The sequence below is a fragment of the Lissotriton helveticus genome, chromosome 10 (genome assembly GCF_964261635.1).
Source record: "Lissotriton helveticus chromosome 10, aLisHel1.1, whole genome shotgun sequence".
Lineage (NCBI taxonomy): Eukaryota > Metazoa > Chordata > Amphibia > Caudata > Salamandridae > Lissotriton > Lissotriton helveticus.
This window is the reverse complement of record NC_136071.1, coordinates 1,041,034,543-1,041,060,861: the sequence shown is the minus strand read 5'-3', so window position 1 is coordinate 1,041,060,861 and position 26,319 is coordinate 1,041,034,543. Positions and strand designations below refer to the sequence as shown.

The window sequence follows — 26,319 nt, the reverse complement described above, 5'->3', positions numbered from 1 at the left end:
TGATTTTAAAAGAGTTCTAGGGTCCAACATACAGGCGATGCGACAACCCCACTGCACGCAGCGTGCGTGTTGCGATGAATCCGGTCTGTATGGGGAGCAATGCGATAACTTGTATGGATTCCGGGGTGCAGGTTCTCCAGTAGGAAGAGTCCCGTACAGGCATGATGCAACGATCTTTGGGCGGCGATGATCTTTGGTGCAGCTTTGATGCGCGGCACAGCGTTGATCCTCTTCTGCCGCGGACCCTCGATGCCATGCCGTTGGACTCTGCGACGATGTTCGCAGTGACAGGATGCGGTTTGCAAGCAAGTGGTCCGACGGTTCTCACAGCGAAGACAGGCTTTGCGACGATATTCGCAGCGACAGGAATCTTCCCGCACCGGGGCGATGCGCTCCGCAAACGATCGATGCGTCGCTTCTTGCAGCAGCAACAGGCGCTGTGACGATCTTTGCGGAGACGGGAATTCTCTTGCACTGTTGACGATGCGCTCCACAAGCGAGCGATGCGTGCAAAATTGTAGATCTTCTTTTCTTCTTCTTTTACAGCTCCCCAAACACCAGGTGACAACCTCCAGAGGCCCCATAAATGGATCAAGCACTCTAGGCAGGTCAGAACTCACACAGCAGAGTTCAGGGGGAAAGCTTGGGGTGAAGTCCTTTTGTGCCTGGCGCTTCTTAACAGGAGGCCAGCTCTTCTCAGGCCCTTGGAGATCTCTTTAAGCAAGGGGACACAGCAACAGCAAAGTCTTTCCCCTCACCTTGGCAGAATAGCAACTGCAGGTCAGCCCACAAACACACAGCAGGACAGTCCTTCCCCTTCAGTCTTCCAGCTTTTCTCCTTGGCAGAGCTTCCTTCTTGATTCCAGGATGATCCAAATTTCTGAGATCTGGTTATCCCTTTTTATACCAATATTTTCTTCTCCAGAGGCAGAGAGGCCTTTGCCTATTCCAAACCAGTTCTGTTCAGTCCTGGAGCACTCTGTTTATATGACTCCTTTCCTTTGAGAGATAGGGGCAGGGTCGTCAGCGGCCCAGCAGGAGGTGGAGCCAGCATTGTGGAAGGCAGGCACAGACCTATTCAGGCCCAAGTGCTATCCCCTCCCACCACTCAAGATGCAGATGGAGCTATTCAGCCCAGTGCTGACTCATCCAGCCTCCTGGAGCCACACCAGCCCCTGTCACTCACAAACCAGACAGTCAATTCACAAACAGGCAGAGGTACACAGAAAGGTTAGACAAGAAAACAGCCACTTTCTAAAAGTGCTGTTTTCAAACACAGGATTTAAAATACATCCTTTCTAAAAGATGGGTTATTAAATTCTGAGTTCAGGGATACCAGACTTCAATTTTCCATCTTGCTCCCATGGGAAGATATGCAAGTAAATATTATACACAGCATTCCCCATCCTAGCCTATGGGCAAGACATCCTTTCAATAGTGAAACACGAAATTGGCAGTATTTCACTATTAGAGAATGTCACTCACACTAGTACATGCTGTACCTTTTACAAACACTGCACCCTGCCCAGGTGGTTACCTTGGACCTTCCATAGGAGTGTGTTATGTGCACAGAAAGGGAAGGGTTAGGCCTGGCCAGTGGGGACACTGGCCAGGTCAGTAAGGCAGTTAGCAACTGCACACAGGCACTGCGGTGGCAGGCCTGAGACATCATTTGAGGGCTACTCATGTGGGTGGCACAATCAGTGCTGCAGGCCCAATAGAAGCATTTGAATCACCATCCCTGGCACACTCAGTGCACTTTAATAAGGACCTACTGATTAAACAAATCTGCCAATCATGGATAACCAATCATAATAGCAATTTATACAGAGAGCATATGCACTTTAGCACTGATCAGCAGTGGTAAAGTGCCCTCAGTCCTACAGTTAACAACAACAGGTCAGGAAAAAGAAAGGAGGAAGAAGCAAAACGTTTAGGGATAACCCTGCAAAAAGGGCCATTTCCAACACTGCCAATAAATAAACTTGCTACAACAAAAAAATAAACAAGAAGATAAGTCCTTCAGATTTTGTTACATTTTCAGAACAATGTCTACCAAAGGAAATATATACCCCATTTGAGAATTGAAAAACAGTACCAGAAATGCATTAATTATGCCGCTTTGCCAAAGGCAGATGTCACACTCCAACTTGAACCAGGATGGCATCATTATGTATAATTATGTGTCACCTGCATCTTAGTGTTGCATGGAACTCGGTAGTTTCAGACTGCATGACATAATTGCCTACATTTCCCATTTGACAGGTTCTGCACTGCATTTACATGCATCCTGGAGTGCACCTGTACATCACCGCTGACAAAAAGCAAACCTTTGCAAAGTCAATCAGTCTTGTTTTATCAATGATTTGTGGTTGATGCTATTTTGTCTTTACCACTAGCAGATACTTTTAAAATGTGCTAACACAGGCTCAGCCAACTGTAGTACCCGGACAGCCTAAAAGTATAGAAACCAATCTTTTCATAATTTTAAGATGGCTCCACATTGTTACAATGTGTCAAGGCATGCGGTGGCCATCTTGATAGTAAGAAAATATTATCTATCCTGATGACTCCCTTGTTGGATTACATCACATCGCATCATATAACATGTTAGCAATCTTGAAAAGAATGTATGTTGAATTGCAGAAAACACAGAACTGCCTGTTACCATGCACACCAATCAGCAACGTTAATAATGCCTCTTGGCGAGGAGGAGCTTCGCGCGCATCCGAGATGGCCGCGTGAGCACAGGGCTCCCGAGAACCCTCGCTGCCTCCCGCATTTATCCAGTCCAATATCCTGATCTGATGGAAGATCATTGAAGACACAACCCGGCTGATGTACTAGCAGGTTTTTCGATCGAAATCGGACGCAGGGACCCCGAGCTTTGCCGTCTTTAATTTTGCGGCCTTCTCCATGGACCAGCCTGGACCTTGAGTGGTGGCAGTGCCCGGATCGTAATTCAACAACAACGGCTCGAGGAGGTCAGACCACGGCCTCACTTCACTTTCGGTTTCGTTTCTCCGGCGCACTGCCTCATCTATGCAGTGTGCCTGTTTAACGGACTGATGCCAACTCATTGAGTTTCGAGCAGACGACGGTTTGGCTGTGGTCTCCACTTGGCTCCACTTGGTCTCCTGTGTTCCCGTGCGTGACTTTTACGGAGCCATTTGGACCAGATACCAAGCCTCCCTCCGGGGCACCCGACTCGCCATGATGGGCAAGCCTGAGGGTGAGAAACGGAAGGTTAAGACCACCATCCGGGGTGGTTCTACCCAGACGAACGTCATGGATCGCTATACGCTTTCTAAAGGATTCCCCGGTGGCGCACCTAAGACCCGGGAGGAGGTTGTCGACGATCCTGCTGTGTTGGCGGACTTAACACTACAAGATGTGATGGGCGCCATTGCTGGGATACAGTCCTCCATTGGCCGACAATATGAAGCCCTGGCTCTGAAGTTGGACACGGTGGCTATCGATGTCAACCTCATTCGCGCTGACTTAGCCAAGACGAATGAGAAAGTGAAGTCGTTAGACCTGAAGACATCCAGCCTCACCACGGACGTGTCCGACTTGCAAACAGAAGTGCGCAACTTAAGATCTGCCAATTACTTTTTTGCACGTCGCTTGGAGGATTTTGAAGGCCGTGCGCGGCGCAATAACGTGCGTATTATTGGGGTCCCGGAAGAACCTAGTCCACTCGCCACTGATCTTCGAGTGGAGGACCTCATTCTAAATCATCTGGCTCCAAAGGGCCTGAGCAAATTTTTTTCCATCGAACGTGCGCACAGAGTGCCAGGGGGACAAGCGAAGCCTGGTTTCCCCCCCCGTCTGATTATTGCGCGGATCTTTAATTTTAAGAGATCGCGACGCCATTTTGCAGGCGGCGCGGACAAGCGGCCCTACGCAGTTCGAAAACGCTGCTGTGAATTTTTATCCAGACTTTTCTCAGTCGGTCCAGAAACAACGTATGGGATTTCAAGGTGTAAAAAGGCGACTGAGAGACATGGAACTAAAATATGCTATGTTATTCCCGGCCTGACTACGTGTTGAGTATGACAATCGAACATTTTTCTTTGTCAGGCCTGAGGAAGTGAGTGATTGGTTGGACACTTTGCCGACTCGCCGCGCTGGCCAAGAACATGCTGGTGGTGCGGAAGGGGGACTGATGGACCAAGAATGACTATGGTGCCTGTGTCCGGAACCATTTTCAATGTGATCAGCCGGAGTTCACTGACTTTCTTTGATCATTCCATTCGTATCCTCGGAGGTAGCGGGGATGGCGGGACCCTCTCCTCCTCTGGGGTTTTCTTTGTGTAGATTAGTTCATGTTTATACTTGCTAGGGCGACAGGCACACTGCAAATTGGGGTGGCTTTTGAGTCGGTGCAGGGGTGCAGGGTGGGGGGAAGTTGTGTTGGGAACCTTGGGGGGAGTGTGGGACAATTTCAGGGATTGTTTGTTTTCTCTTTTTCAAGGCAAGGTACTTTCATTATCATTGACGTTTGTGTGATGCTCGTTTTGCGATGGGAGTCCATTTTGGATTTGGATGGGGGGTAGAGGATTGAAGGTATTATGCTGGAATGTGAATGGGTTGGGTGATCGCATAAAGAGAAGGGTGGTTATGCAACTGTTGCGGCGCCTTTCGCCTGATGTCGTACTGTTACAAGAGACGCATTTGATAGGAAACTCTTGTCATGCTCTTAATAGGAGGGGTTATCGTCTGGCTGCCCATTCGGGATTTACGTCGAGTTCTAGAGGAGTGGGTATTTTGCTGAAGGTTTCCCTCCCCCTCGAAGTTGACGATGTGATCCTCGATGCCAGGGGTCGATATGTTGCACTAGTCGGGTGGTGGGAGGGAAAGCCAATCTCGTTGGTGTCAGTTTATGTCCCCCCGGGCTTGCAATCCACGACATTTGCGGACATGGGGCGTATGGTTCTGGGTCTCTCGAGGGTGTTTTGATACTGGGTGGGGATTTTAACTCCGTCATTTCTGGCAGGATAGATCGCTATCCCCCCCGAGATCTTCCTTCTGCACAATCCTGGTTAGGCGACTTTCTGGACACCTTGGGCCTCATAGACTGTTGGAGACTAATGCACCCAGAGCAAAAACAGTTTACTTTCCACTCGGGAGCTCATGGCAGTCTTTCACGATTAGATTACATTCTGATACCGGCGGCACTGTCCCCCTCGATTGGAGAGGTTAGGCACCTGGCCCGGGGCATATCGGACCATTCCCCTATTTGGTTTCACTTTAATCTTAGCATCGGGGCCGAAGGCAGGGTGGCTCCGATTAACCCATGGTATCTTCTCAACCCCAAGACGCGCACTGAATTGATTAACTCATTTGATCTGTATTTTGCTGAAAATGTTGGTTCTTTATCATCACCTGTCTCGTTGTGGGAAGCTTTTAAGACTGTGATCAGGGGACAGGCATTGTCTTTGGTGGGGTGTGCTAAGAAATGTAAGAACGAAGCAGTTGTTCAGCTCAAAACTGAAATCTCAGACCTGGAGACTGCATTGGAGCGGGGGGTATCTCGAGAAGTTTACATGTCCTCCGCCTTAAACAACTAGAATATAAAACTTTGGTCACTGATGCGGCAAAGACGATGAGTAGGGAACCGCAGGGTCGGCTCTATGACGTGGGTGATAAAGCAGGAAAATTGATTGCCTGGCTGGACAGGAGGGAGAGAGCGAATCGAGTGGTTCCGGTGATTGTGACGTGTGATGGTTTGAGTCTAACTGATCCGGTTGACATTGTTGAATGCTTTGCTGATTATTTTCGAGAGGTATATACTTCTGTGTCCGACAGGCCTGAAGGGGATTCGCACTTGTTGCTTCGTGACATAGCGCTCCCATGTTTGTCCGAATCGGAGCGTGATTGCCCGGATGCCACGCACTCGGTGGAGGAAGTGGCTCTCGCGCTGCGCTCCCTTCGCTCTGGCAAGGCTCTGGGTCCCAATGGCCTTCCAGTGGAACTGTATAAGTTACGCCCTGATACTTTAGCTCCCCATCTACGTGCTATGTTTTTGGCTGCTCGAGACAATGGCTCCCTCCCTAGAGATCAGCGTCTTGCGACCATTGTGGTGATCCATAAGGAGGGTAAACCACGGGATCGTTGCTCGTCTTATAGACCCATCTCGCTCTTAAATGCGGAGCCCAAGATCCTCGCCAAATTGCTTGCTAATCGTTTGATTACGGTTATTGGTGACTTGATTCATCCGGATCAATCGGGTTTTATCCCGCACCGTAATACGGCACTAAATTTATGACGTCTGCATGGTGTTCTCGCGAGGGCCCTGACGCTGCGTGAACCGGCCATCTTGGCGTCCTTGGACGCCACGATGGCCTTTGATACAATCGAGTGGTCTTATCTTTGGGCGGTACTGGCCAAGTTTGGTTTCGGCGCGGGTTTCATCAGTTGGGTCAAACTCCTGTATGAAACACCACTAGCCCAGGTGGTGGTTAATGGCCGCGTCTCTGTGCCTTTTACTCTAGGTAGGGGCACACGACAGGGCTGTCCGTTGTCCCCGCTCCTTTTTACTTTGGCTTTGGAGCCTCTTGCTGCTTGGCTGCGGTGGGAACCCTCGATGAAGGGTATATGCTGGACGCCGGAATTTGAGGATTTAGTATTTCCTTATATGCGGATGATATTTTATTGTACCTTACCTCTCCCCAAAAATCGCTTAACGTTTTGTTTGACGTACTTACCTCCTTTGGGAAAAACTCGGGCCTCATCATTAATTGGTAGAAATCCTGCATTTATGTACTTGCGGGTGATGTCCCTCGTTTGCCACGGGGCAGTCCCATCCAGCTGTCGCAATCTGGCTTCAAGTACCTGGGTGTGTTTATCTCTATGGATCCGGCAGTTCGCTACGAACGGAATTTGCTTCCCCCACTTCAGCGGCTATGCTCCGATGTAGCGCGTTGGCGTAAGTTACCGTTGTCTCCACTAGGGCGTGCGGCCCTTTTTAAGATGATGTCCCTACCCCGGTTCCTATATGCCCTTCAGAATAGTCCTGATGTCATCCCGTCGACGTATTTTCGGGATATAGAATCGTTACAGAGGCAACTAATATGGGACGGACGTTCGCATATAGCTCTTCCGAAATTGACACTTCCCTGGTATGATGGCGGTATAGCGCTCCCGGATATTCGTAGTTATTATTGGGCCACGGGATGTATGGCCCGGCGTTGAACCCAGCATTTGAAATGGACAAATGGCTGCTCCCGGGGGGTGATTACTATAGGGCACTTTATTCGGGACCCTCCCCTTCACATCTCACGGGACCTACCGCTATAACTGTGCGGGTATGGCATAGCGCAACGGCGGCTATGGGCTGGAGTGATAAATTAACGGGTGCGACACCGTTCTATGCCTCTGCGAAGTTGGGCGGCCTCTGGAGGACGAAGGGATTTGATAAGTGGGACATGATCGGTATAAGTAAAGTGCGTAATCTTTGGGTTAAAGGAAAGGTTAAGGCCTTCTCTGAACTGCAAGCAGAGTATAAGTTGAGTGACAGGGAAAGATTTTGTTACATCCAGGTACGTCATGCTCTGACTTCTGTGTTGCCAGTGGGTGGTGCGGTTCCGGATTCCTCCCCCCTCGAAGATCGTATACTAAACAGCTATGTGCCGGACAGCACTATCTCACTGTTCTACAAAAAAATGATTAATGATAGATCCGGTCTGCTTGATCGCCTTCGTGAGGCCTGGATTGCTGTTGGTATTGAACTGGATGATGAGGATTGGCAGTCCACGATCTCCTCTCCCAAGGAGGTGGCGATTCCGGCCCACCTCCGTCTGGTCCAACTCAAGATCCTCCACAGAATCTACGTCACTGGTCCCCGTCTAATTCATATGGGTTTTTCTACAGATGGCATGTGTCGGCGTGGGTGTGGTCTCCTTGGCACCTATCTTCACATCATTTGGGAATGCCCTGAGGTGGTGCGATTCTGGAAACGTATACATGAGATTATGGATGATGTCACGGGTGTTGTTATGATACCGGAAGCCCGGCAATGCTTATTGAATGTATGGGGTCCGACTGATTATGACGTGTCACAGCTTCGGTGGGTGGCCTTGGCTAATATGGTTGCGAAGAGAGATAATGCCCAGTTGTGGGGTTCCCCGAGGCCGCCTACAGTGACTGCTTGGAAAGAGAATTTGGACTGCTGCATGTTTCGAGAGAAAACAGTGTATATTGCAAGAGGTAGACCCAAAAAATGGGGGAAGATTTGGACTCCTTGGAACGCATACCGTGGAGATATTTGTACACCCCCGTTCACCGCCTCCCAGAGTCCTCCTCAGTCGCCCTGACCCACATCCCTTCCAGCTGTGATGTGTCGTACTGCTCATATGCAACTCTGCCTGTGCCTCCCTCCCCTCATCTGTATTCATGGAATTTTCTTCTCCTGATACCATGTGTCTCCCGTCCTCCTTGAGCACATATGTAATGTCTGTATTCATACTGTACTGCCTTGCTGTTTGTTTGATGTTTTGTTTCTTTGTGTTTCAAATAATAAAAAGTTACAAAAAAAAATAATAATGCCTCTTGGCTATGTTTTTTCATTTTTAACCGCAGTATTAAGGGAATACATATCCAGTCAATCAGAATTAAATTTCATTTTGGATTACTGGAAACACTTATGAACAAGAAGCAGTATTTCCTCATTGAACTGTCCAAGATAAATTCAGTGTAATAAATATGCGCCTTTCAGATAAAAAAGTACCCTGTCCCCAATAGTGTCAATAATGGGGATTCTAACATCAAGCCTGTATAGCACTAAACATGGGGTTCATCTATGCAGTGTTACCTGATGTTCTAAACTGCATTCAGACAGAGATTCCACTGATGAGGACCTTCATTTGAATTGGGATGAACCTGATAGAGAATACTGACACCTTAGCACAAAATTGATCTTGGTAATGTAAAAAGTAATCAATGCTTCTGGCCACATGAAAATGAAATATCACCACTACAGAGGCTCAGAAAGAGTACAGTTGGTGATTTATCTCTAACATTTGCTTCTTCATTAGAAAAGACACTCATGGAACAAAATTATGAATATTTCAATTAATCAAAAACCTGATAATGAAAAAGATTTTTAAAAAAATAGGACAGGGGAATAGCTGTAGAACTCATGGTAGATTCAGTAAAAAGAAATTTTAGTGCCATGTCAGAGAATAGGTGCATTAAGGCTGGGAGAGAGATATACAATTTGAATCACTGACAGAATATCGACCTACAAAATATCGACCTACAGAAATATTGACGCAGGAATATCGAAGGCAAGAATATCGACATCCTATCTACAACATGGTAAATACAAAATTATCGAAACAAAAATATCGTTGTTAAAAATATCGTAGTTAAAAATATCGGGGTTTTTCTGTTAAAAAAAGTGTAAAATAAAGTAAATAATACTTATACATAAAATAAACATAGTTAAAAACATTTAATAATGTTGAAAACTATTAAATAATACATATATATTAATAAAACATTAATTAAACATATACATACAATATATAATATATACTTACTTAATAATACGTTTTAATAATTATTTTAATAATTTATAAATTAATAACAAATATTATAAATTACAAATACATCTACACACATAAAACAATAATGTCAATAAAAAGTAAATAATTATGTTTAAAAAATTAAATATACTTTCAATATTTTTAAAATTAATTGTATGCTACATTATCTAAAATAATAAAAAAAAAAATAGTTAAATAAATAAAACTACTATTCAAATTCCCCAAAAAACTACAGTAATGAAAACGTTGGATAGCGTATGACTTAAAATTACTATTCCCACTCCAGAAAATGCAACAGTAGGGAAAGCGCTGGATAGCGTGGGGGTAAAAATTACTATTCCAACTCCAGAGAGTGCAACAGTAGGGAAAACGTTGGTTATCGTAGGGGTAAAAAATATGATTCCCACTCCAGAGAGTGCAACAGTAGGGAAAGCGTTGGATAGCGTAGGGGTAAAAATTACTATTCCAACTCCAGAGAGTGCAACAGTAGGGAAAACGTTGGATAGCATAGGGGTAAAAATTACTATTCCCACTCTAAAGAGTGCAACAGTAGGGAACGTGTTGGATAGGGTAGGGGTAAGAATTACTATTCCAACTCCAGAGAGTGCAACAGTAGGGAAAGCGTTGGATAGCGTAGGGTTATAAATTACTATTCCAACTCCAGAGAGTGCAACAGTAGGGTAAACATTGGATAGCATAGGGATAAAAATTACCATTCCAACTCTAGAGAGTGCAACAGTAGGGAAAGTGTTGGATAGTGTAGGGGTAAGAATTACTATTCCAACTCCAGAGAGTGCAACAGTAGGGAAAGTGTTGGATAGCGTAGGGGTAGAAATTACTATTCCAACTCCAGAAAGTGCGACAGTAGGGAAAGCATTGGATAGCGTAGGGGTAAAATTACTATTCCCAATCCATAGAGTGCAACAGTAGGGAAAGCGTTGGATAGCGTAGGGGTAAAAATTACTATTCCCACTCCAGAGAGTGCACAGTAGGGAAAGCGTTGGATAGCGTAGGGGTAAAAATGACTATTCCCACTCCAGAGAGTGCACAGTAGGGAAAGCATTGGATAGCGTAGGGGTAACAATTACTATTCCCACTCCAAAGAGTGCAACAGTAGGGAAAGCGTTGGATAGCGTAGGGGTAAAAATTACTATTTCCACTCCAGAGAGTGCAACAGTAGGGAAAGCGTTGGATAGCGTAGGGGAAAAATTACTATTCCCACTCCAGTGAGTGCAACAGTAGGGAAAGTGTTGGATAGCATACGGGGTAAAAAATACTATTCCCACTCCAGAGAGTGCAACAGTAGGGAAAGCGTTGGATAGCGTAGGGTCAAAATTACTATTCCTACTCCAGCAAGTGAAACAGTAGGGAAAGCATTGGATAGCGAAGAGGTTAAATATAACATACTTATAAATAATTTTTGTATTTAAAATATTTAATAATTTAATTTTTAAATAACTCTACATCATTTACAAATACCCTTTGATAATTATTAAAAACATAATTACCATTGAATAATTCATTAACAATATATACCAATAAATATTAGGTAATAAATATTAGTTACCAAAAAATAAAATAATTTTCATGCCCAAAAACATATTAATTATTAAAAATTGAATAACAATTAAAACATATTAAACAATAAATCTATTTGGTATACCAAAAAATATTTTTTATAAAACAATAATTGGCAATTAATAAAAATAATAAAAATAATAATAATTAATTACCAATTATTAATATTATTTGTCAAGTAAAAAATCAATTCAAAAAATTAATTACCAATTACAAACATTAATTACCAATTAAAATAATTAATTGCCAATTGATAATTAATTACAAATAAAATAATTATCAATACCAATAAATAAAAATACATCATTACTTAATTACAATTAGGTTACTCCCCGCCCAATGACCCTAACAACCCACAACCCGCTACAGAACTTAAATGCAAAAATGTATTAAAATGAATTTACAATTCCTAAAAATTAATAATTAATTTACTATAATTAAATTACTTCCCACCCTATTCCCCTATAAACCCGCAACCCGCTCCGGTACTAAAACATAAAATTGTCCTAAAAATAACATTATTAATATATAAAAATAGTAAGCATATAATTTAATACAAGTAAAATACTTAACAAAAAACATATAACACATACATATTAAATACATAATAAAATACATAACAATCATACAAATATCGATATTAGTAACATCGAGATTAATAACATCGATATATTTGATATTGAAATTACTAACTTCAACATTTCTTACATCGATATAAACAAATTCGATATTACTTACCTTAGGGTCGATATTCTGTCCAACGATATTCTGTACCTTTGATATTTCCAAATCAATATTTCTGTAGGTTGATATATGGGGGCCCATTAGGATGTTGGGGGGAATGCCCCCGCCAGGCTGGCTGTAGCCACAGCCGGCCTGGCGGGGGCAATCCGCCCGACATCCGCAACTGAATTCCCCCGCCATATTAGTATGGCGGGGGGACCGCGGCGGACAGAAAGACCGTCCGCCGCTTTTCCGGGCGGTCGCCTTGCGGCTGGGGCGAAAAAAAATTAACATGGCGGCGGTGTCTAATAAACACCGCCAACCATATTAGTATGGGTCAAAAGAGATGCCTTTCCGTGGCGGCGATGCTGCCACGGAAAGGCATGCGGTCTTCACTCTGGGGGCCCCCTGCGAGCCCCCAGAGTGAAGTAGGGATTGGAGGTGCACACGGGGGGTACCCCCCCAGCAGTTGCATACACAAAGCAGCAGGCACCGCTTCGTGTATGCAAATGCATGCATACATTTTTAACATTGTGGTGGGCGGTGCACACTGCACCGCCCGCCACAATGTTAAAAATGAGGGATGCGCCCGCCATTGTGGCGGGCGCATCCTAATGCATACATCGGGAGCCCTGCCCTTAAGGCGGGTGGTCCCTTTTACCGATGGGATGGCGGGCGGACACAGTCCGCCCGCCATCCTAATGGGGGCCTTAGGAATCGATATTTAGGGGCCCATTAGGATGTTGGGCGGATTGCCCCCGCCAGGCTGGCGGTGGCTACCTCCAGCCTGGCGGGGATAATGCGCCCGACATCCGCATTCGAATTCCCCCCGCCATATTAGTATGGCGGGGGGACCTCGGCGGACAGCAAGACCGTCCGCCGCTTTTCCGCCCCGGTCGCCCCTCGGCCGGGGCGGAAAAGGATTAATATGGTGGCGATGTCTATGAGACACCGCCAGCCATATTACAATGGGCTTAGGGAGATGCCTTTAAGGCATGCGGTCTTCACTCTGGGGGCCCCCTGGGGGCCCCCAGAGTGAAGAAGAGGTGGGGGTGCACACGGGGGATACCTGTGGTACCCCCCTGCATTTACATTAACAAAGCGCCCGCCACAATGCTAAAAATACAGGATGCGCCTGCCACAGTTCGCGGACGCATCCTAATACCCCCGCGGGACCCCCGCCCTTATGGTGGGCGGTCCCGGTTACCGATGGGATGGCAGGCGGACTTACCCCTTAGACTGTCTACCATACAATTTAACGGGGGTCAAGAGAGATATAAATCCTCTGATGAACATTATTCTCATTCTCGAAGGAATTGTGGAAAGAGTTCCCATGACGCCCAGGAAAAGGTTCTGAAGTGCCAGTTTAGTCTACCTGACATTTGGTTGCAGGTTACACCGCTCAGCTTATAGAAACCTACCACAACTATATATTTTTTATATCTGCGCATGCTAAGGTTTCTATCGACTGGTGCCCAAACTCTCTCGTGTCTATCACCTGGATTGGATGGCTGAGAGATAGCGCTGAATGGATATTTTTTAGATTTCTTACATTTATTTTCAAAACATGGTAATTGCCTCCACTCTGCGTCATGCAGGAACATATCTCTGCCAAAACTGACAACTTTGTTTATTTGGGTCTTTTGAGAGTGTGATATAGGGTTCAGTGTGCCCATAGGTGATAAAGTGGATGTTGTGCTTTTTGAAAATTTGGAAACGAGCTGCAAATGAAATGTCAGTTTAGGATACATTTAGTCACAGATATCAGTCAGCATTTTTGGAAACATACGTCAACCATATGTTTGTAATGTCTACCTATACTAAGGAATCTATGGCTAGGAGTGAAATGTCCCTCACCCAGATTGGTTGGCCGGTTTCAGATTTTTAGCATTTTTCCCTGTGAGTTCACACTCTTGGCTACACTAGTTCCTCTTGATCTCATGAGCCTGGGAGATCAGTCATGTATAGTGTTTCCATTGGATCAAGGGGACCAGAGGTAATAAACTGGGAGCAGTTCATTTTAGAGATCTGGAAGCAGCTGTAAGTGCAAATATAGTTTGGGCTACCTGTTTATTTGTCAGTAGTATCGTACCAGGGCAGTATGGAAATGTCAGACATTGGGGTCATAATGTGGGAGGTGGAGACCCTTAACAATGGATATATACAGGTTGGTTAGGTCAAAATATAGTTCAGAGCGATTATCTGATCTCCTCTGGTAGATACCTGCTAGAGAAAGAAAATCACTACTGAAAAACAATAGTTCATGGTAATCCAGGACTTAGGTAAAATTTGGGGCCCACTAAAATGAAGTGAGGATCAGATACATCAGACTGGTCATCACCCTCGAAGTTTTTGCCTTCAGCTTATTTTTTCTATATTGAAAGTCAAGGTCTTCTGGCAGGAAAATGTCCAAGGATGTGGCCTTTGAGGGCCTATTGAAGTCAAATATGTCATTGTTGAGCTCTCACTGATGATGTTGGTTACGGGGCAAAAAGCACCAGGCGGTACAAGACTAGATTTAAGGGCTGCCAATAGTGCTCCATGAGGCTGGGTAGATTTCTGCCCAGGGTTAAGTTATTTTTTCCAAAGTCCAAATGCTCCAATGGGTCACGTCTGTAAGTTATAGCCAGTCATGGCCAAATAACGTTATTGATAAGTACCACTGAACCTGTTTTCAGCACAGCATAAAGCTCTGAGTTGGACAAACCTGTTTTTCCTGCTTGCCTTGGTTGCAACCTTCTGGGGCAAGCTTCAAAATCCCGTCCCTCTTTTTTCGAGATAGAAAAATGACTAAGCCTAAATTTTCTACAGCTGCTGGGAAATTTCATTCTGGTTGGTCATGCAGCCCTAAGCTCCTCGGAGCAAGCATCACTAGGTCTGTCTACAAAGAGGTATCCTACTGTGACCAGGCCTCTGTGGTCAGCTGGGTACTCTTGGAATCAGGAGTCCTTCTTCTTTTTTGTCCATGAATGACAGGAGTCCAATCACCTGACACTTGGAGATCAGTTCCAGTCTCTGGGAACCAGCAGGAGGAATTGCATCCTTGAATGAGTCATTTTCTTCTAGCAGGCGTCAGGAGGTCTCTTCCTACAAGCATTCTTCAAGTGAAATATTGCTAGCTCCAGGAATGTTCTGAAAGGGGATGAGATTTATCCTGTGCACTAGACCATGACTGGAGAAAATATGCCACCTCACCAAAGTTATTTTCTAGCAGCCACCCACCTCCATTTGCAGATTCCCCTTTAGTTTACTGTTAACCTACCGAAGAGCTTCTATTTTAACTATGGAAGAAGTCTTCTGCAAAAGACGGGCCTGTCTTTCGCTCCATACCCATTTACCTATTCAGATGAGCTATGAATCTGATCATATACATACTGGTTCTCTCCCCCGCTGTGACTGGAGACTGGCTCTCTGTGAAGGTTCTGGCAATTAATAGGTGACTGTCTCTCTCCCTCTCTCTCTCGCTCTCTTTCTAGCACCTCCAAGTCAAAAGAGTTTGTTCTCAGATTATCCTTTTTTCTGCCAGATGTTCTCGTACACTCCCAGAATGCTAAACCCTGCTAAGTGGTCAGCACTTATCATAACCTTGTGGTTCCTGAGCCAAGAAGCAGGGAATTATGTACTGCGTCAAGAGCAATGTCTTTTCCAACAATTACATGTAATCCAGCTTTGGAGAGGTGAGTGGCAGAATTGTTTTTCAGCCAATTCTGGCTTAGGAAACCGAAAGTACACTTTTATAAAGTTACTTTTTGTACTAACCTCATCACAAGTCTGACTTCTATATTAAATGGATTTTGAAAATGAAGAGCAAAATACATTTGAATGCTCTGACTTCTATATTAAATAGATTTTGAAAATGAAGAGCAAAATACATTTGAATGCATTTTCTAACAATTTTCTTAACAGACAAATGAAATAAATATGTTAATCACATCTAGGGTTGTCTTAGGCAACCAAACCTACAACTCCACAATTGACGTAACGTTCAGACCTCTGTCTGTCAGGGAACCAAATATGTAGTGTGCAACCTCTTTATATATTGGTCACCCTTCTCAGTGGGCATACAGTCAAACGTTAGGGGTAATATAAATACATTAAAAGGATTGCTTCTAGGGGAAAGAAACTTTGCCTTGCCGTGTGTTACTACAATCTCTATAAAATGTAACCGAGGCAGAGCACAGTTGCGTTCTTGACAGTCATGCATTTTTGTAATATGAGTGTGTGGTTGGAATGCACACTGTAGGTCGCATATTGCATTTTACTCACATGCCATTGCTTTATTTTCAGCACCATTTCCCATGGACTTTATCAAGAAATAAATATGTCTCATAAGGTAAACCAAAGCACAGTACATATTTTAGGAGAAAAACACATACACTGTACTTTTTGCAGGTTTACGGAGTCCTGCAGTCAGCAAAACTAGACAGATTAAAATGGATTGCAACCAAAAAAGATGCCCTTGCTTATAGGGGCAATGTTAGGGGGGTTACCCAAAATTTTATGTGTGCATTAGTATGTTTCTTTTGTTTAACTCTGCATATAGTGTGGGTGACAACTCAATTGTCAGAGTAACTGTCCTGCTGTTTCCTACACAAAATAAATGCATATATAATAACTTAGGTTAGTCGAGCATAGAAGATAAACTAGTATCTTGATATATATTTTAAACAACAACAAATTAAACAAACATGAATGATCCAATAAAAGGTTATTGCTAGTACTTAAAGAACAGGAACGGATCACTAAGAGTCAAGTTTTATACACTACAAAGGATGGCCTGAGTAATTCTCCTGTAATGTTTAAACACATATTCCCTAATGACCCTCCAGTGTTATCTCTAGTAATAGAAGATATCATCGTCTCAAGATTGATTGTGTAAAAATAGCATAACATCTCTAAATCCTCTTAATAATTTTAAAAGAGGAAAGGCTAATACTTCAGTTGTGCAGAGAATTGTTTTGATATAAACATCATTGACCTAGGTCGGATGTGTTGCAGATTACCTTGAGGGATCCCTTATCTAGATACTGTAAAAGTTTGCATGACGTTGCAGTTACAATCAGTATAGAGATAAAAAAGGGAATACTCGGATGTATGTTTGTGTTCAACGACATACGGAAACTTAGAAAGCTAGAAGCATACTTTCCTACAATGTGTGCATATTGTGCAGTTAGAAGAGTGCCTTGCATTGTCCACTCACAAATATTCTGTGAGGTTTTATACACAACCTGATATGTGAATATGTATACATTGGAAAAGCTAATTAAATTATGCCCATTAGAACCCATCATGCTTTCAGATGTGTTCAAACTGATAAAGTCTACCCAACTCTTTTTTGTAGGTGTGATTAAAAAAACTCCCTAATTTGTTGTGGACCACTAAAAAGTACAAGTTGAAGTCAAAATCAATATCTAGTGAACTCCAGCCCAATAAAAATAAGAACCTGATGTGTATCTACATGATGGAACTGTTTAGGAAAAAATACAGAACAATTCAGGAATATTCGATGAGCATAGGCAGAATACCTAATGAGTGACACTTCAATGTCAACATAGTTCTTAATCTACAGTACTGAAAATTAGAATTTCAAACAGGTGCAATGCTGGCACAATTTTTAGAGAACCTTATGATTATAAATTATTAATATCCAACATCGTTATTAATCACAAGAATATATTATTATCATAGAGTATCAACGTACCCCATTAGTGAAGATCATACACAGTATTTAGCAATATTCTACAGAGAAAAGGTAGCCTGGGAGTATTACTTGGATATACAGCAGGGTGGCTTAATAGCATTCAACCAGGACATGGCAGGTATTTCTTCAAACAGTAAATCTCTGGTCTGAATGGTTTGTTTATTAATTTCATCAAACATTTTTTAAAACAACTGTCATTGTTATTTGCCCAACTAATAATAATTTTGCTGAGGAATGTAAATTATGTGCTGATTAAATAACGTATGTAACACATCTCTATTTTTTTGTCATGTCTCCCAGCATTAGTTTTTTTAATGTAAATAGATAGCTGGCGCTAAGGACCTTTGTATGTTGAATGACTAATAAACAGCATATTGCTCATGTTCGTTTCATGGTAGTCAGTTGACTACATGAATAGAGAGAGGACTTTTTTATGTCATTCCAAATTGTGCACAATACTGCCCATGATCTGTAGAGGTGATGAATCACACAATTAATCATCTTTCGTTCATAAAATGCCGCATTTCGCACTGTAAAACTAAGCCCTAGTTACATAATGTTGAAATGCTACGTTTTTTGAAAGGGAGACGTCATACAATGCTATGTGGTTCCCCATGTTAAACTTATGCAGAGTCAAACGTCTACGTGTTCAAACGTTGGCTTAAAAAGAGAAACACCATTATTGCAGCATGTACTTATTTAGTGAAAATAAAAATAATTAGTCATGGTGGATTGATATGTTAATCGCCATAACAGTGACATTTTAAGGTAATCACGTTCCCACCTTTAGGGATATCGTTTTTAATAAGGTAGATGTAATCCCCTGGCATAGCTTTTTGTAACTTAACCAACATGTTTTTCTATCACACTTTTGCCAGGGCTATTAACGCATCTTGCCCAATCTAAGGCTTGATTAAACATCAGGCTGCCTATCTCTCATGGCTGTCGAACGTAGCAACCCCCATTCAAAGGGAAGGTGTGCACTGTGAATTAGAACTATTACTAAGGAGCTTTTTGGGTTCTGTTTGGCAACTGGGATTTAAAGGAATCAATGATGATGGCCTACAAAGGAGCGCGGCACTGCTCAGTCTTATGAATATCTCAATTTGCCATCTGGTGCTTTTTTTCTTTTACAATATTCACTCTGAATGTAATCCAATTCTCCTAGTGGACCTACTTACCAATCACTCAACTCTTTTCCTCATCATTGTCACTCTTTGGTGGAAATCTGGCATCTAAATTAATTCAAACGCTTTATTTCTGTGAGAAGCTGAGTGGATGTTTCACCTGATCCATCGTTTGGAAATGTAACTGTGCCACTGAATGATTATAATTCTGAAATGTCCCACCAAAGGTGATTTCTGACCTTTCGTCCTCCTGAAATTTAAGTTCATGCCTCCTTGCTTCGTATTTTCTTGAAGTTTTGAAAATGTATCATAGTTCACTTTGGCATGGAATAATATACATCAAAAACATTCTTGCAGAAAAATAATCTTTACTTGTAATCACCTTTACATTATGTAAATGTTGTGCCACGCACTGTTTTGTAAGACTATTACAATGCATACAATCTAAACAGGCTAATTGTCTTCGTCCTACGAATCAGTTGTGTATCTTGTTGCCACTCCTTTTTTTGTGCTAATGAGGCTGTTTTTCAAATTTGAGGGTCTCTTGATTACAACATTGATGATTCTTTAACTATTTCCTTTAGAATGATGTCTATATAAACAATTTGTCTATTTTTCATAATTATCTTTTCATTTTGTTTGCTGCCGTTGGCGATTGATTAATAAATAATATTCTGTTCTCTTGATCTAATTTTTTCTTTTTTAATTATAAGTTCTCTTTTGGTAATGCTAATGCACTATTATGTTCTCTCAATAGCCCTGTTTGTGAATTTTGAAGTCTCTGGGGGAAATACTCCAAATACAAGGAGTAACTGTGGCAGCCGCGGCCGGCAGTGGGAGTAACTGCAGGGCGGTGACGTGGGGAGGGGGAGGGGCAGGGTGGGGGTAGTAATGTATGGACTATGGAGTTTTACAGGTAAGTAAACATTTAAATAAATAAAACAAAATTCGTTGCGCGCACTGCATCGCATTTGGGGATGCAGTGCGCTCAACGAAATTCGTTTTATTTATTTAAATGTTTACTTACCTGTAAAACTCCAAATTCCAAACATTACTACCCCCCACCCTGCCCCTCCCCTTCCCCACGTCACCGCCCTGCAGTTACTCCCACTGCCGGCCGTGGCTGAACTGTGGAGCCCATGTCTCGATCGGTGCAGTAACTCCGGGTACTTACGCCCAGGAACAATTTAAATGGGTACATTTAATGGGATTGTTGAAGGTATAGAGGATGATAAATTTGAAAATGGCAAGGTATTAGACATATTTAATATATTAAATATATCATGTTAACAGAATAAATGTGTTTTCAAATTAGTGGGGGCTCTGCTAGTGTGATGCTAGATTTCAATGGCTCAGCAGGTAGGAAAAGTGGGGGAAAAGTTGGCAGTCACTGGACACAACAGACTCCCAAATAATCAAAATAACCAATAAGGAAGGTAAATATTGGCTGCCACAGATGTACTGTGAGGAACAGGGCCGGACTGGCTACCGGGCAGTTGTGTGTGCTGCCAAGCAGGGGGAGGATTTCTCCGTGGTGTGAGCTTATTTTGTTGATGGAGACCTGCGTGCGCTTTGAAATAAAAAATGCAAAACGAATTTCGTTTTGCACACACATGTCCCCATCAACTAAATGAACCCCTGCTCGGCAGCACACACAACTGCCCGGTAGCCAGTCCGGCCCTGGTGAGGAACGTTTGCTAAGAGGTGAAATAATGCATTATAAAGTGTGAAATCAATAATTAGGATCGACTACTTAGTTTGAACCCACAAAGTTTCTTTTAAATGATATAACATGAATAGAAATTCTGTGGTGACTGAGTTTATAATACAATTGTAGATTGTTACAGGACTTTCAGACATTCATAAAAAAATAAGGAATAGGTAAAATATATAAGTAGCATAATTTATTTGAAGAAAAGATACATTATATTGTATTGTATATCTGTTTGTATGACTGATTATTTTCCAATGTATGTGATTCATATTTACTGTATAATGTACAAAAAGTAGAACATTGAAGAAAACACATTACTGAGGTACATTGACGAGGAAATGTGACCTTCAATAAAGTGCCCATTAATTCGAGTCCCATCTGATAACTTCTCTGTGAATCACAGTAGTTAGTGGAATAGTTTATGAAAACATAGATTTATGAAACATTTTATGCAAACATTCACACACAACTCTCCAAAATCTCAACCTTACATAAATGAGGTCAATCAAAAATGTAAACCTTACTTTAATTCCTAAAGATGAACTCACTCTCTGTGAATTATTTACATTCACAGAAAGCCCAGATGGTAACTGCTTGCAATCCAAATTATGTTCCCTAGGAGATTCCACCAGTTAGGGAAAGCTCTTTTATGGATTGTATGCACTGAGTCAAACAGAATGAAACAATAATGCCAGGTCCTATATCAAACATCCGGGGATCCAGCCAGGACAATTGAGACAATGGCACAGTCCTTTCCCTGCCCTCAATGTGGCACTGACAAGCTGATCTCTCTGCATGAGGCTCCCATTCTGAAGGAAATGATTTGGATTCCTATCAGTACCAGGTTTACATTGAAGGCACTGATGTAAGTGCTCTTAACTCTCTCTGGAGCTACCTCACACTACAGGAAAAACTAGCCTAAACAATAGCAAAGGTCAGTTGCAAAGGTTTTAACAAATCATGCAATAAAGTCTTATTATTACTATTATCAATAGCAAAGGACAATCTATTTAAGATGTAGGTCTCCGAATGGGATTCAAGTGCCCACTGGAAATAAAGTAGGATTTTGAGAAAGGTTTTCTGAAATCTTTGAAAGTTATATAGTTTAATTTACTAGATGTGTGTCCCTTTTAGATTGGCTGTGTGCATTGGGATGTGAAGTGCTATATGTTTTAACTATGTAATTACTTAATAAGACTCAATATGCCACAAATGTGTTACATTAAACCTTTCTCCATGTTTTCGACTTGCACATTGCAAGTACGACCAGCAGCACATATATTTGACCCCTCCTCACAGAAAGTGAATAACTACACCAAATATTGCCTAGTTGCAAGAATTTCAGTTTCTCAAAAAGAAAATGTCACTGTGATTACTGGAGGACCTAAATCCCACTGCAATACTTCAAGAAAATCAGACACATGCAATGCGTAATTACAATATTTATTTTAAACAATGGTGTGTGTATTTAGAAAGGAGAAAATGAAGGCACAGATTACATAAATGTTACTGTTGGAGAGTAAATTCCCATTTATTTCACCGACTGGTCAGAAAAAAATGTAAAACAAAGTTTCTGACTAATACACACATACCTCAAAATTCTCTTTGCTGTTAATTGTGACAACTTCTCTTCTCCACATAGATGGCCGGGTCACTTTTTGTTCCCATAGAGTCCTCAATGTGGCATTATGTTGTGTTTGGAGTGCCACATTTAAATATCCATTCACCTTGCCTAAGTAATGATAAAATCTCATCTAAATACAAAAGAAAATAAGAATATATTTACTAAAATTATAAAGGAAGATAACAGAATGGTTACCCAGAGAGAATGCAATTTACCTGGCAACCATTTCCATCGGTAGGTTTGAAAATGATAGTCTTTAAATTTGCAAAATGCCCGGGGTTTTCTTCAAGAGATAAGGAAAGGAACATGGCTGCAGAAATAAAAAACATACTGTAATGAAAATAAGGCTCAAAATTGATCAAAACGTATGTCATTGTATACAACACTTAATTTAAGAGATTTAGTCAATTCTACCTGGCACATAATGGTTTGCTACTAAGAGCATTGATACCGAGGCAAGAAAAAAACTTTTTACAAGTAGGCACTCTGCCATTTTATTTCAGTAAACCAAAGATGCTCATTGCCATTACTCACGTTTCTCAAAAGTCTGAGTACACATCTGTTAAACTTTATACTAGCTTTAGACCTGCTACCAAATCTTTGACTTTCCATCTGTATGCTTACATTCTCCGCTCTTCTTCTCCTCTTCATTTTTCTTCATCCTTCGTCTTCTTACTCATCTTGATTTCGCTCTTCGTTCTCCTCCACCTCACCTTCCTTTTTCATCCTCCATCTCCCATAGTACTACTGTTCCTGACTAAGTTCTCCAGTGTACTTCTTCAATCTACCTTTATATTGCGTTACTTCTGCCACCTAAAACTACTTTTCACCTCTGAGCCTCCTGCTCTACCATTCTATCTTTCCCATCTCTTTCTGTTATATAGTTGGCACTAAGCATTCTTCCACTCCTTCTCTGCTATACTCTGCCTTGTAATGATATACAACAAGGTATTCATTTAATATTTTTCGGATATACTCATTAATTAAGTGCTTAAGTGCCCTAATTACCATACTTTGGATGCTGACTATATCTGATTATAAACCAGTGAGGAACCAGGACTATTGCCCCTATCCTGGTATATAAAATACCAAAAGCGTCAATGTGCTAAAAAATAAAATATAACAATTTGGAATTTTTTGAGGGGACTTCAATGATTTTATAACTTGGTATTAATTCTGTACAAAAAGGTTAAGTATACTCATAGAACTCAAATGGTTTTTAAATTCCTAAAAAAACCTTGGTAAGCTCCAGACCCACCATACATATGACCCTCAAAAACTATAATCCTCATCATTTTAGCACATCAATATTGAAAGATTTGACATTTTTTTCCAGTATCGTAATATCAAAAACTTGGCAATAAATATGGCAATGCAAATAAAATATTAAACATGTTTGCTCAATCTAATAGTACCATATGAAAAACCAAATAATACAAAAAATGCTTTGGGCGCAATCCCTAAACGAACACGTTTACTTATTGCTTGAAATAACTTTTTAAAAAATGGATACATTGTTGGAGATGTGACGAAAATATGCAGCCAACCCTCTATATCATGTATTGAGCACCAATCAATCAATCAATCAATCAGGAGTTTGTTAAAGCGCGACTACTCACCCGTAAGGGTCTCAAGGCGCTAGGGGTGGGGGGGGATTTGGTGGGATGCAGGTTCCATTCCATCAAGGAGGGGGTCTGTCGAAGAGCCAGGTTTTGAGGTTTCTTGCGAAGATGGGGAGCGATGTTGTCTGTCTGAGGTGGAGCGGAAGGGCGTTCCATGCCTTGGCCGCGAGGAAGGAGAAGGAGCGGCCTCCCGATCTGGTCTTTCTGGTGCGGGGGACCACAGCGTAGGAAAGCTGGGCTGATCGTAGGGTCCTTTGGGGTGCGTGGAATTTGAGTCGGCTGTTCAGGTATGCTGGTCCGGTGCCGTGGAGGGCCTTGTGTGCGTGGGTGAGCATCTTAAAGGTGATTCTCGCCTCGACGGGGAGCCAGTGGAGTGTGCGCAGGTGCTGGGAGATGTGGCAGTGTTTTGGCAGGTTGAGGACCAGTCTTGCGGCGGCGTTCTGGATGTTCTGTAGCTTGCGGATGAGGTTTTTGTTTATTCCGGCATAGAGTGCGTTGCCGTAGTCGAGTCGAGCGCCAAAAACAATGATCATGGATTGTATGAAACATCCTATGAAGAGTACGTGGGGCATAATATGCTAACCATCTTGACGAAAAATACATTCTTTTAAAGTGAGCATCCCTGAGAGATTTATAGCCCATTTCTGAGATTGACAATCGCCTGTTGTTATCTTGCAATTATTGTTCTATAAATGTTATCTAAAAATTCAGGTATCATTGCAAGCTATTATATTTGCGCAGCACCGTGTACCAATTCCCCACATCTATCAGTTTGTTTTTAGCTAGGAGGTGGATTACCGCATATGTCTCTTCACTAATCATATAATAATTTGTTGTCAAAAAGACAAATATCTGCATAAAACTGAACACTGATTGGCGGATCTCTGTCCCATGATATAAGATTACTGTTTTCTGTGTTTGGCCAATCAAAAATCACCCATCTTAATAAATGCCTTTGACTTCTAGGTTTTCAGAGTGGATTTAAACATGAAATTCTGAGCATGTACAACCATGCATTAAAATAAACACATGGCACGACGACACATGACAGGAATTAAAACGTGACTTAATTCATCTTTCCATTGCATGTAGCACCTGGCTTTCTTTTGAAGCTTTGCTGTTTCTAAAAACGTTAGTAAATCAATGGCAGACTCTTTCATCATCTGAATTAATAAAAAGTTATCAAAGTTTTCTGTCTCTAAGGAAAGTCGAACCACATTAGCCAATAATGGAGCCTGATAATTGGTCTGCAAATTAGGTAATGCTAGTCCTCCCTGTGCTTTATCTAGTTGCAAGACTGGGCACTGTACTATAGAATGTTTATTGTTCCATATACATTTCTTGAAATGTAAATCTAATTCTTTACAATATGAGTTATCAATCTTTAAGGGAACTTTATAAAAAAGAAATAGAAATTAGAGTAAAATTGACATATTGATTAATGCCACACAGTCAATTAATAATAAAGGAAGTAAAGTCCATCTGTCCAATAAGATTTTAATTTTGTTAAACATAGTACTATAAATAAGTTGGAATGATTGAGTATAACTGTACATGACAAATATTCCCAAATAGCGAGTTGGGCGCTGGGGCATGAACTGCTGCTGAAGACAGTAGCGGCCTGTGGTGGGAGTGCTGCTGGGCGCTGACATGGGGATGGGAGGGGCAGGGTGGGGGTAGAAAACTACGGATTATGGCCGATTAGAGTTAAGTAAACATATAAATAAATAAAATGAATTAGTTTTATTTATTTATATGTTTACTTACCTCTAATCGGCCATAATCTGTACTTTACTACCTCCCACCCTGCCTCTCCCCGCCCCACGTCAACGCCCAGCAACACTCCCACCACAGGCCGCTACTGGCTGAAGATCTTGAGGAAGATTACTGACTGCCGCATTAAACAATAGGGGCACGGCTTTTGAATGATTTATTTTGTAGCCCCGCCACACTAGTAGTAATTTCATTCATAACTCTTCGAACATCGATCTTGTCAGCTTTTAGACACAGAATAGTATCATTGACTAAAAGTTTCATTTTCGCCATTGCTGCTAGTGGTGGGTCAATCAAGTCTTTATTACAGAGTTTCACGGTCAAAGGCTCAATAAAAAAAGTAAAAAGGACTGGGAACATTGGACAACCCTGATGGGTGCCTCTTTTAATTTTCACAGGACCTGCTTCTTTTGAATTAACGATTATTCTGGATTTGGCCTTTTGGTATACATTCCTAAGCATTCTTAAAAATTGGTCAAGAAATCCAAAGTTGTCCAGTATGAAAAATAGGGCATCTCAGTTCACTAAATCAAAGGCTTTTTCTGCATCAATCATCAGTAGCTGTTAAATTGGTGCGAAAAGCAAGTAAACTGCAAGTGATCAGAGCGACAGGGCTAACTATTGGAATATCATGTTTGATAGTTGCAAGGATCCTCGCTGTTTTGGACTTTAACTGCTTCTTTTCCCTATTAGAAGTATTCAATGTTAGATCTTGAATAGAATTAAAGTCACCCCCTAACATTTAAAAGCCTTCTGTCCACATAGCAAGAATATGCAGGTATTTCAGGGGTGCTACATCATCCGTAATCGGACCATAATACTTAACATTCAAAACTGAGCCTATTGCTAAATCCATAAGCAAGAACATCTTCCTTTTCTATCCTTGGACATCCAAAATGTGCCAGT

The 26,319-nt window shown here is 42.0% G+C and overlaps 1 protein-coding gene across 1 annotated transcript in view; it reads right to left on the bottom strand.

The window, feature by feature from the left end:
* The window catches only part of MALRD1 (MAM and LDL receptor class A domain containing 1), a 2,679,189-nt gene that overhangs the window by 2,511,683 nt on the left and 141,187 nt on the right, over positions 1-26,319 (bottom strand). Inside the window, exons 3-4 of the mRNA XM_078663745.1 lie at positions 22,234-22,328; positions 21,987-22,148 (exon numbers count right to left, since the gene is read on the bottom strand). Coding sequence (XP_078519871.1) covers positions 21,987-22,148; positions 22,234-22,328 — 257 coding nt within the window. The remainder of the gene's footprint in view (positions 1-21,986; positions 22,149-22,233; positions 22,329-26,319) is intronic.